Source organism: Neoarius graeffei, chromosome 11 (genome assembly GCF_027579695.1).
Source record: "Neoarius graeffei isolate fNeoGra1 chromosome 11, fNeoGra1.pri, whole genome shotgun sequence".
Classification (NCBI taxonomy): Eukaryota; Metazoa; Chordata; class Actinopteri; order Siluriformes; family Ariidae; genus Neoarius; species Neoarius graeffei.
The window spans coordinates 79793986-79806763 of record NC_083579.1 but is presented as its reverse complement, the minus strand read 5'-3'; the positions used below and the strand labels follow the sequence as shown (position 1 = coordinate 79806763).

The window sequence follows — 12778 nt, the reverse complement described above, 5'->3', positions numbered from 1 at the left end:
AGGGAGGCGTCCAGGAGGCATCCGAAAGAGATGCCCAAGCCACCTCAGCTGATTCCTCTCGATGTGGAGGAGCAGCGGCTCTACTCCGAGCTCCTCCCGAGTGACTGTGCTTCTCACCCTAAGGAAGCGCCCAGCCACCCTGCGAAGGAAACTCATTTCGGCCGCTTGTATCCGCGATCTTGTTCTTTCGGTCATTACCCAAAGCTCATGACCATAGGTGAGAGTCGGAACGTAGATCGACCGGTAAATCGAGAGCTTTGTCTTTTGGCTCAGCTCCTTCTTCACCACGACGGACCGGTAAAGCGACCACATCACTGCGGAGGCTCCACCGATCCGCCTGTCGACCTCACGCTCTATCCTTCCCTCACTCGTGAACAAGATCCCGAGATACTTAAACTCCTCCACTTGAGGCAGGACTTCTCCATCAACCTGGAGAAGGCAAGCCACCCTTTTCCGGTTGAGAACCATGGCCTCGGACTTGGAGGTGCTGATTCTCATCCCAGCGGCATCACGCTCGACTGCAAACCGCCCCAGTGCATGCTGAAGGTCCTCGTTTGAAGAAGCCAACAGGACAACATCATCTGCAAAAAACAGAGATGAAATTCTGTGGTTCCCAAACAGGATTCCTTCCGGCCCCTGGCTGAGCCTAGAAATTCTGTCCATAAAAATTATGAACAGAACCGGTGACAAAGGGCAGCCCTGCCGGAGTCCAACATGCACTGGGAACAGGTCTGACTTACTGCCGGCAATGCGAACCAGACTCCTGCTCCGTTCGTACAGGGACCGGACAGCCCTTAGCAAAGAGCCCCGAACCCCATACTCCCGAAGCACCCCCCACAGAATACCACGAGGGACACGGTCGAATGCCTTCTCCAGATCCACAGAGCACATACCCGTCAGCTGCCTCAGGAGTCCCGGAGGCCAACATGGCCCGATAGGACTCCTTCTTTAGCTTGACGGCATCCCTTACTTCTGGTGTCCACCACTGAGTTCGGGGATTGCTGCCATGAGAGGCACCGGAGACCTTGCAGCCACAGCTCCGAACAGCCGCATCGACAATAGAGGCAGAGAACATGGTCCACTCAGACTCAATGTCCCCCGCCTCCCTCGGAAGCTGAGAGAAGCTCTCCCGGAGGTGGGAGTTAAAGACCTCCTCGACAGAGTGCTCGGCCAGACGTTCCCAGCAGACCCTCACCATACGTTTGGGCCTGCCAGGTCTGTCTGGCTTCCTCCTCCGCCAGCGGATCCAACTCACCACCAGGTGGTGATCAGTTGACAGCTCAGCCCCTCTCTTCACCCGAGTGTCCAAGACATAGGGCCGGAGATCCGATGAAACGACAACAAAGTCGATCAGCGTCCTCCGACCTAAGGTGTCCTGGTGCCACGTGCACTTATGGACACCCCTATGCTCAAACATGGTGTTCGTTATGGACAAACCGTGACTAGCACAGAAGTCCAATAACAAAACACCACTCAGGTTCAGATTGGGGAGGCCGTTCCTCCCAATCACGCCCCTCCAGGTGTCACAGTCATCGCCCACGTGAGCGTTGAAGTCCCCCAGTAGAACAATGGAGTCCCCAGTCTGAGCACCTCTCAGTACCTCTCCCAGGGACTCCAAGAAGGCCGGATACTCTATACTGCTATTTGGCCCGTAGGCACAAACAACAGCAAGAGCCCTCTCCCCGATCCGAAGGCGTAGAGAGGGGACCCTCTCGTTCACTGGGGTAAACTCCAACACATGGCGGCTGAGCTGGGGAGCTATAAGCAAGCCCACACCAGCCCGCTGCCACTCACCATGGGCGACTCCAGAGAAGTGGAGAGTCCAGGGCCTCTCGAGGAGCTGGGTTCCGGAGCCCAAGCTGTGCGTGGAAGTGAGCCTGACTATTTCTAGCCGGTACCTCTCAACCTCCCGCACAAGCTCAGGCTCTTCCCCCCCCAGCGAAGTGGCATTCCATGTCCCAACAGCTAGCCGCTGTGTTCGGGGATCAGGTCGCCGAGGCCCCTGCCTTCGACTGCCGCCCAATCCACACTGCACCAGCCCCCTACGGCTACCTCTATGGGTGGTGAACCCACAGGAGGTCGGGCCCACGTCACCGCTTCGGGCTGAGCCCCGTGGGCAAAGGCCCGGCCACCAAGCGCTCGCATACAAGCCCTAACCCTGGGCCTGGCTCCAGGGTGGGGCCCCAGCTGCGCCATACCGGGCGACATCATGGTCCTTGATCAATTGTTATCCATAAGGGGTTTTGGTGAACTGCTCTTGGTCTGGCCTGTCACCTATGACCTGTCTGCCTTGGGAGACCCTAACAGGGGCGTAATGCCCCCGACAACATAGCTCCTAGGATCATTCAAGCACACAAACCCCTCCACCACAATAAGGTGGCAGTTCTAGGAGGGGCGTGCGTATGCTGTGGTTAAAAAAAAAAAAAATCCACTGTAAGGACTTAACTAAGGAAAAAAGTTAATTACACCCGCATGTGTGTATGTGTGTGTGTGTGTAGACCACTTTCTATCTGGTAAGAGTTCACTGCTAATTAAAGCTGTTTTCTGCTGATTAAATTGAACTTCTGAGCTTGAACACTCTTGCTTCTCACCCTGCAGGAGCTCCGGCAAACCTACAGTACGCCATAAAACCAATCCAGACTGAACACCGACACTCACACTAGGACACGATCATTAGGATCAAGAGAAAACTCATCTCGCAGTATCAAGACACGACAGGAGAAATGAAAGATCTGCCAAGAAAGCCAGGTTAGAAGCAGCACGAGAACCCTCAGTGAGATTGGATACACCAGGAAAACCATGTGGGTCAACTTTTCCAGGTGAGAGATTAGCGACACCGTTCCAGGAACCCAGTAACTTCAGTTTACTGATGCACTTTTTTTTTTTTTTTGTAGAATGAGAGTTCGTGCTGATATCGGTGGTAATGAGTCTAAATCCTCTGTATAATCAGACGGCTTTCACATATACGGTTCAAAGCCACAAATTTCAACTTTTTTCTCTGAACCTTGACTCAGCAGAGAACTCCAGAGAATCAGAATATTTTGAGAAAGTTAGAGATACATCACAGTTATTGTTCGCACGAGACGGCATTCTGGATTTCTACATCATCCAAAATGGTGGCAGATGCACACGCCACACTATTTTGCCCCATGACTGCACACGAAGAATACGGGTAATGCTTACACCATCACAACCATAACACTAACCACTACGATCATTAGAGGTACACTAAAGCACATTTTAGCATCCTTTACTGGATTAGTTTAAGACAGGAAGCTTAACTCGACTAACTAGAACACCTAACTGTTCAAAAGTCTTGATAATGAGGTTAAAATGGAAGGAATCAAACACCTGGGGGATTGCTGTTCTAGGAAAATAATGAACGTGATGTGGCCTGAGGCAACATGGAGTCACAGTTACCTCCTATTGTTGCAGCCAGATCCTACAACAGCGCACTGCAGAACGTCAGTGACAGTTAATTCCTGACAGTAGATCAGCTATAAAGAGCAGCCTCTCATTAGTCTCTCATGAAGTTAATAAGACAAAACAACGCAGCTTGTCATGTTACCGAGAAACCTATATCAGGATACTTAAACTTAAAATGCTACATAAACATCTCACAGAAAACGTCACCAGTTCAATAATCACACACCGAGCAATTTATTTGGAATATCCCTCATACAAAACCCTATGTGAGTTCTAAATATAGAAATGTTAACAGTTGGCACTACTTTCAATCTCTCAGAGCTGCTGTTAAGGAAAATAAAATAAATTAGCAATGGCCTAATGATTAGAGAAGCAGCTTTGGGACCAAAAGGTTGTTGGTTTGATTCCCTGGACCAACAGGAAAGGCTGAAGTGCCCTTGAGCAAGGCACCTAACCCCCACCCGCTCCCCAGGACCTCTGGGTATGTTGTACGTCGCTCTGGATAAAAGTGTCTGCTAAATACCTGCAGTGTAATGTAATGTAATGCAAATCATCAACACCTGCTGACCAATCAGAATCAAGCATTCAACTGCAATGAGGTATAATAGAGATTATTCTGTACACATTCACTGGATATGAGCAATCGCACGCTTTGATTGGCTACTCTACTACTAGGATATCAGCTCATATACCGTGAGTAGAGAAAAACAAAATGGTGAAGCGTGTTGCTGAAGCAACCGAGGACGAAATAAAAACTCTACTCGAAAACAAAACCCCAAAAAATACAAAAAAAAAAGCAACAAAATATGGAATTAAAGTATTTGATGGTAAGAACGTATTTAAAAAAATTTTTTTTCAAGAATTATTATCGCATTTTTCACAAATTGCTCCTGTCATTTCGCCAGTTTGTTTACATTCTTCACCTTTAAGCATTAAAATTTGTTGAATTTTTTTTAGACTGGTTCAAAAGCTCAAAGAATTTTGAAAATTACAGAACTGAAACGTCCAAGGAAGAATTAAATAAATGTCTAAAGCTGTTCTATCCCTCGGCACGACAGCAAGACGGCATTTTGTACAAAAAAACAACACTAAAAAGTCAATTTGTGCCGCCATCGATAGGTTTTTAAGAAGTCCGCCTGAGCGGAAATGATTTTGTCAGACGTTTTGTATAAAGTTTTTATTTATCGAATTTGCAAAAAACTAAAAATAAAAATGCTCCGTTTCTCTAAATCCAGTGAATGTGGATAGAATAAAACAGTTATTCCACTCAATCTCGTCGTACATGGATTACAGACAACTCGGTGCTACGCGCCTCGTCACCCATCAGCTCATGTACGACTCGATTTTGTGGAATAACCGTTAAATGTTTAATAGAGGTATATGGAATGAAATAAACTTGATTATATACATATCGAAGTCTCACCAGGGTTTTGAGGAGCACTGTGACCTCCCGTGTGAACACTGCCAGGTTAAGGAACCCTGTGGAGATCTCGTTGTTGTCCTGAGATAAATGACTGTTTCCCAGGTTCTCCAAAATCTCAATGTACTGCTCGTTATACTCCACATGACCTAAAACACACAAACAGCCAAACAGACATGATGTGTATGATAGGAGGAGTGCATGGAAATCTGAAATGAAGTCAGAAATGAGAACGTTAGGTCGAGCTGTAGTCTGTGTGACATCGCAAATAAAGTCAATGCTGAACACAGGCGCTGACAAAATAGGGGGAAATCCATTTATTTAGGCCATGGAAAAAAAAAAAAGAGTTAAGAAAATAATTAAAAACATACGGAAGCCGAGAGAGGCCCTTCATATAATCCTTTTTTTTTATTCACCTTGTTATCCCGAGATAACGACATAATTAATTCAGGATCTCGAGAAAACAACACAACTAATTTGAGATCTCGCGAAAACAAAACCGTTATTCTGAGATCTCGAGAAAACAAAACAATTATTTCATGATCTCGAGTAAACAGCTGAGAAATGGTTCATTCAGGTGCGCCAAGAGACTTGTGATACGCTGACTTTGGGGCTATTTCTCATTCTGTATAGACGCAACTTTGGTCATTAGAATGTCTGGAATAATCGACACCTAATAAGGCAATATTTTGATCAGGGGTTGATACAGGGAGAGATTGCATTAAGTCTTTTAATAAGGGATCATTTCAAAATTAGTCCGCGGCACCTCCGCAGAAGACTGGCCCGGCTTCGTCTCTACCGACGGAGATACAGTGATCCAGCTGAGATCATGAAATAACGGTTTTGTTTTCTCGAGATCTCGAAATAACGGTTTTGTTTTCTCAAGCTCTCGAATTAGTTGTGTTGTTTTCTCGAGATCCTGAATTAATTATGTCGTTCTCTCGGAATAACAAGGTGAATAAAAAAAAAAGGATTATATAAAGGGCCTCTCGCGGCTTCCGTAAAAACACTCAAAACAAATATCAATTCAACAGTGAAAAGGAATTCGTAGCAAAATATCTCAGTAAAATTACGGTCATGTAAACCCTCATATCCTTGTTTTTTTTTATATTTCTGTAAAGGCTCTTGGATTGCACATTTATTACAATAATATTAGTTCAACTTTCCCTTTGTAATAACTCCTCTTGGGATGTGTACGCACTAAAACCTAATGTTCTCCGGTGCATGATGAACATCCCAGTTTCCCTTCAAATGTATTAAAAACCAGTGATAAGTTACACAAGAAAGCCACGTCGCTGTAAAAGTAATGCGTGGCCATTAGCTCTGTCCATAGATCACATCACAGCACGAGATAAAAGGCTCAGGACACACTTGGCATAAACACACAGCAGACAGACACACACTCAGACATCAAAGAGAGTTTGGAGGAGCTCGCACTCACGGAGATAACGTGTTCGATATGAACACAAAGCAGCTACGCCGAACCGCCATGTGTGCCACGTTACACAAACTACAGCCAGGCCGTTATTACGGAGCCTTTGCTTTGCTCTAAGAACATTCACATGGCTTAATCACCAGCGCGGTTCGCTTCACGCTCTACAGCTATTCGGGTGTAACTATCAAATCTTACTGAAATTATAACCGGAATCTTCAGACCATTTAAAAGGGCTACAATGAAAAGGACGTTTCGTGGTTGTGAGTGAAGGAAACGTGTAGGAGAAAACCCGTATTAATGCCCATCAGTATGTTACACAGACCCGAGTGTGTTAGTGGGAAATACACCACTGCTATTTCTCATCCGAGCTCCATCCGGGACACAGAGAACCAAAACTGGGACGTAAATCTCTGTCTGTCACTCGTGAGGAAATCAATGAGTGAGTTGTTTGGGTACGTTTTGTTTGTGAATGTGTCGATATAATAAAAAGAAAATCACACGTTGGCTTGAAGATATGAAGCTTATCTTCTCATGTTGAAAAACTCACATTTTTCATATGAAATACATCACGGATCTGAGCGACATATTTACAGTGGTGCTTGAAAGTTTGTGAACCCTTTAGAATTTTCTATATTTCTGCATAAATATGATCTAAAACATCATCAGATTTTCACACAAGTCCTAAAAGTAGATAAAGAGAACCCAGTTAAACAAATGAGACAAAAATATTATACTTGGTCATTTATTTATTGAGGAAAATGATCCAATATTACATATCTGTGAGTGGCAAAAGTATGTGAACCTCTAGGATTAGCAGTTAATTTGAAGGTGAAATTAGAGTCAGGTGTTTTCAGTCAATGGGATGACAATCAGGTGTGAGTGGGCACCCTGTTTTATTTAAAGAACAGGGATCTATCAAAGTCTGATCTTCACAACACATGTTTGTGGAAGTGTATCATGGCACGAACAAAGGAGATTTCTGAGGACCTCAGAAAAAGCGTTGTTGATGCTCATCAGGCTGGAAAAGGTTACAAAACCATCTCTAAAGAGTTTGGACTCCACCAATCCACAGTCAGACAGATTGTGTACAAATGGAGGAAATTCAAGACCATTGTTACCCTCCCCAGGAGTGGCCGACCAACAAAGATCACTCCAAGAGCAAGGCATGTAATAGTCGGGGAGGTCACAAAGGACCCCAGGGTAACTTCTAAGCAACTGAAGGCCTCTCTCACATTGGCTAATGTTAATGAGTCCACCATCAGGAGAACACTGAACAATAATGGTGTGCATGTCAAGGTTGCAAGGAGAAAGCCACTGCTCTCCAAAAAGAACATTGCTGCTCATCTGCAGTTTGCTAAAGATCACGTGGACAAGCCAGAAGGCTATTGGAAAAATGTTTTGTGGACAGATGAGACCAAAATAGAACTTTTTGGTTTCAATGAGAAGCGTTATGTTTGGAGAAAGGAAAACACTGCATTCCAGCATAAGAACCTTATCCCATCTGTGAAACATGGTGGTGGTAGTATCATGGTTTGGGTCTGTTTTGCTGCATCTGGGCCAGGATGGCTTGCCATCACTGATGGAGCAATGAATTCTGAATTATACCAGCGAATTCTAAAGGAAACTGTCAGGACATCTGTCCATGAACTGAATCTCAAGAGAAGGTGGGTCATGCAGCAAGACAACGACCCTAAGCACACAAGTCGTTCTACCAAAGAATGGTTAAAGAAGAATAAAGTTAATGTTTTGGAATGGCCAAGTCAATGTCCTGACCTTAATCCAATGGAAATGTTGTGGAAGGACCTGAAGTGAGCAGTTCATGTGAAGAAACCCACCAACATCCCAGAGTTGAAGCTGTTCTGTACGGAGGAACGGGCTAAAATTCCTCCAAGCCGGTGTGCAGGACTGATCATCAGTTACCGCAAACGTTTAGTTGCAGTTATTGCTGCACAAGGGGGTCACACCAGATACTGAAAGCAAAGGGTCACATATTTTTGCCACTCACAGATATGTAATATTGGATCATTTTCCTCAATAAATAAATGACCAAGTATAATATTTTTGTCTCATTTGTTTAACTGGGTTCTCTTTATCTACTTTTAGGACTTGTGTGAAAATCTGATGATGTTTTAGATCATATTTATGCAGAAATATAGAAAATTCTAAAGGGTTCACAAACTTTCAAGCACCACTGTAAATAATATTGGCTGGTATTGAGTGGTATATGAGATAAATAGATGACTTGCAACCACGTGATCAAAACGTGCTACATCATTACCGTCCGCCATGATGGTGGATAAACAAAGCAACCAGGACAGCAGCCGCTGAAAGCGTGTCTGTAAACAAAGCTGAATTTTCTCAGTATTACCACGATGTGAACACTCGAGCGAAGATTTGATACAAAGAGAAGATAGATATGTGTGGGTTTGACCCATATTATTTTAAAAAGTCAGACTTTTCTGAAGATAAGACGCTTCTACCGACCATCGAGTCCCCAGATGTTGTGTTCTATCTGGTTCGGCTGCCGAAGAATCAAGTCTAACCTCGGATGAAACGTAGCCCATGTTCTGAGTGGGCGCCCAGTCTGGATTGTTTCTATCATATAATTCTGCTGGCGCTCCGAGAAGCAAAACGGTAATACACGTGTTAAAATTATAACAACAACCAAGTGAACCATGACAAGAGAACGATCATTTTACAGCAAAATTCTAGCAACACGAAATAAAATTCTTCCATGATATTACTGATAAAGCTTTTGAATCTGACTTGAGATAAAATGATTACCGCAAACACGAGCGGTTTTGGTTTTAGCCTCTGTTAGATCAGCTCTGCCGATGTTGTTCAGCCGTGCTCGTCTCCCCTCCGTACTGAGCCTCAGAGTTTCCTCGCCCTCTTTCCCAATCACGGACGGAATTCTAAAAAAATCGGAACGTGCCACGGTCACGAGTACTGTCGGGACTACAACCATATACAGCACAAAGATACGGCAGAGCTAAAAGAACGCTTAAAGCAGTGGAAAAACAAAGAGAGTTCTGCACGCGTGACTGTTTTGTATGGAATGTCGCTTGACCCCGTATTTGTATTTATATCCACCAACATGGCCGACATCCGGGTTTCTATTTTGCTTTGACGTCACTTGCAAGTCAACGATACGATTCAGTTAGCATGATACTGAACGAGTCGAAGACGAGTAGCTGAATGGAATACAGGTAGTCGTCGACTTACGACTGCGTTTGGTTACGACTGACCGGTCGTAAACCGATCTGGCCGTAAGTCGGCCTGTGTTAAACAAACGTAAGTATATTGCGATGTGTAATGATATTGTAATCATCTTAAAGTCTTATTTTATCAACATTTTCTTATTTCATTACCTTGGCTCATTATTTGGTTTAAGTCAAACACTGCATATTCAGGGGTGAAAGTAACTTTTATTTCTTGCCGGTATATTATTTTGAGCCATAGTGCGTACGCAGCCGAAAAATACACCTAATTATTTATTATTGTCTATTTATCAAGCATTCACTAGGACTTCTTATCACTCAGTAGTGCTAGTATAGTACTTTATCACACTATCACTCTTTCATCCACCTGTATCAGTTCTTGATTATAAATAAACTGCAAACACATCATTTCAACAACACAATCGTTTTAATTACATTTTTTTAGCTGAACAGTTGAAAACTAACTTTTCATTTTGGACACAGAACAGTGTAACAGAACAGAAAAGTGAAAGTTACTCTGATTACCAGCTGCACACGTTATAGCACAAGATCTGGTTAAGCCGTACACGCGCTGTAGCTCACTCGTTGTTTGTCCAGCGAAACACTGCACACATAATAGAAGAGGCTGGATGCAGTGTTGCCAGATTGGGCGGTTTTAAGTGCATTTTGACGGGTTTTGAACATATTTTGGGCTGGAAACCGTCAGCAGTATCTGGCAACACTGGCTGGATGCTGGGCGCTGCCGGGAGCTGGGGTGGAAACTGTCGTACGCTCAGCTGGGAAACACTTGCCAGTCATAACCAGACGGTCGTAAAGTCGATCGGTCGTAAGTTGCCGACTACCTGTATATCTGATATACCATAAAAAAAATCCAACCAGTATTATTATACATACACATTCGATTCTCTCAAAATCTTCTGCATTTAACGAAGCAAACCTCACGGCCATGTTTGTTTGTTTGTTTTTTTGCAGTTTGTTGTAAATATCTACCACATATTATAAGATCATTTTGACATTTTATATTTTGGTTCGAGGAATGAGAGGTGACCTTTGACCTGGATTTCCATGTGGTTACAAGGTCGATTCCCTGCTGACATTTATTGGTAAACGACAAAACTGGAAATTAATACAAACAACGAATGATTAACAAAACGTGATCTATGAAAATACTTAGAAAGTGGGTAGAAAGTGGAACAAAAAAATTTTCTGATGCAGGTTAAACATTATCAGTTCAATTCTTTACAAACATTAGAATTACTTCCTCATTTACGTAAAACACCGACATCCATATATTTCTATAAAATGTCTATGGAAAACACATTTTAAATAAAAACTGTTTTGTTAACTTAATACCACATACTGATTTTTTTTTTCAATAAATAATCATCTGGATGTCGATAATTGTGGAACGGTGTCGATAACTGTGGACAAAAAATGTCGATAATTGTGGAATGGTGTCACGTGATCTGATACACTCGGTAATCGGGAATCAAGCTACAGTACAGGGAAGAACAGGAAAAAAAAGCAAGCCGTTATAAAACGCCACAGATTTATCTTGGCAAAGGTATAACAATACAGGTAGTCGGCGATTTACGACCTATGCGACTTACGACCAATCAACTTTACGACCGTCTGGTTATGACTGGCAAGGGTTTCCCAGCTGAGCGTACGACAGTTTCCGCCCCAGCTCCCGGCAGCGCCTCTCGCCGCGTACAACAGTTTCCGCCCCAGCTCCAGGCACATACGCAGTCTCTCTCGCGCTCCCTCGCACACTCCGTCATACAGTTTCCGCCCCAGCTCCTGGTTTATGAAACGAGCAAATCCTCCTGCCAGCCCGAGCGCTGCAACAGCTGATGATGACGTAGACGACCCACAGCCAAGCACCAGTGATGCCAGCGGTCACTAAATTTTGTATTTTGCTATGTTTTACATTTGTATTTTGGTATGTTTCAAACTAAAATGTTTTCTATTTTTCACACCTGTATTTCGTATTTTTTGTTTTGCACATATTAAACGAATTGTACTGTACGCAGTGTAGTATGCAGTGTTTGACTTAAACCAAATAATGAGCCAAGGTAATGAAATAAGAAAATGTTGATAAAATAAGACTTTAAGATGATTACAATATCATTACACATCACAATATACTTACGTTCATTTAACACAGGCCGACTTACGACCAGATCGGTTTACGACCGGTCAGTCGCAACCAAACGCAGTCGTAAGTTGACGACTACCTGTATATGGAACGTTCCTGTATTGTTGACGTGGGTGCAGGACAGGAAACGGAGATTAATCCGTCAACCACGTGTGAAAAGTTCAGTTCTTGTCTCAAGGCAGAAGACGCAAACATGTTTTACAGCAGCAGTGTTGTAAAAGACAGTTACATGGCATTATGGGGCGAGTTCCTCACTCTGGCAACGAGGACGAAAGGAGAATCGAAAGCAGATAATAGTGTATAATTATACTTTTCCCCCTTTTAATAAGAAGTCATCATACAGCTTTGATACCGATACGTACACTACATGGCTGTGTTTACATGTAAGTTATGCACTGACCTCTGACACACTCATAAATCACAGGTACACCTTAACAAAGCGTTCTGAACGCACAGATGAATGAACGAACCCTCAACAGGTTCATGCCCTCTTCCTCACACACACACACACACACACAGAGCGGCAGTGAATGATTAATGTGCCTTAAATACAGGGAGACGTTGAGGGAAAGAGAGAGGGGGTGATTCAGAGCTTCATCAAATACCCTGAGGGGGGATTAGACCCAATGAGGCCAGGAAACTGGGGCCTCCCTGACTGCAGTGCCTTTACCGGAATAAACCATCTGAGTTTGGTTACAGAAGAGGGGGGAAAGAAAGAGAGAGAGTGAGTGTGTGTTAAAGAGAGGGAGGTAGTGTCGGGGTCTCAAGCCAAACTGCAGCATTGTGACTCATAATATATCTGCTTCCCAAATGTGAAGAATTTCTGACCGTTAGTGATCCATTTCCCAGAAACACACATCACACAGGTCGGGTTCAAACAGAGAGAGAGAGACACAGAAAAACAAGGACAGAGAGATAAGGGTGTTTGTTCTGAACAGTTCTAGCAGGCAGTTTCCATATTTTTACAGTGACTCGTCATGTTTAGAAAAAGCCAATGTGGTGTCAGGACCATCAGGCTGTAGAACATCCGTGCAGTCGTACAGTCTGGACAGAACCAGACACCAGCCTGCAGCATTTCATTTCATTTCATTTCAATTCTCAATTCTGTTTTGCTAGAG

The 12778-nt window shown here is 43.8% G+C and overlaps 1 protein-coding gene across 2 annotated transcripts in view; it reads right to left on the bottom strand.

Annotated features, from left to right (window-relative positions):
• asap3 (ArfGAP with SH3 domain, ankyrin repeat and PH domain 3) overlaps positions 1 to 12778 on the bottom strand; it is a 112639-nt gene that overhangs the window by 67047 nt on the left and 32814 nt on the right. For both annotated transcript variants that reach the window (XM_060934762.1, XM_060934761.1), the window contains exon 3: positions 4850 to 4995. In XM_060934762.1, the coding sequence (XP_060790745.1) occupies positions 4850 to 4995 (146 nt within the window). The remainder of the gene's footprint in view (positions 1 to 4849; positions 4996 to 12778) is intronic.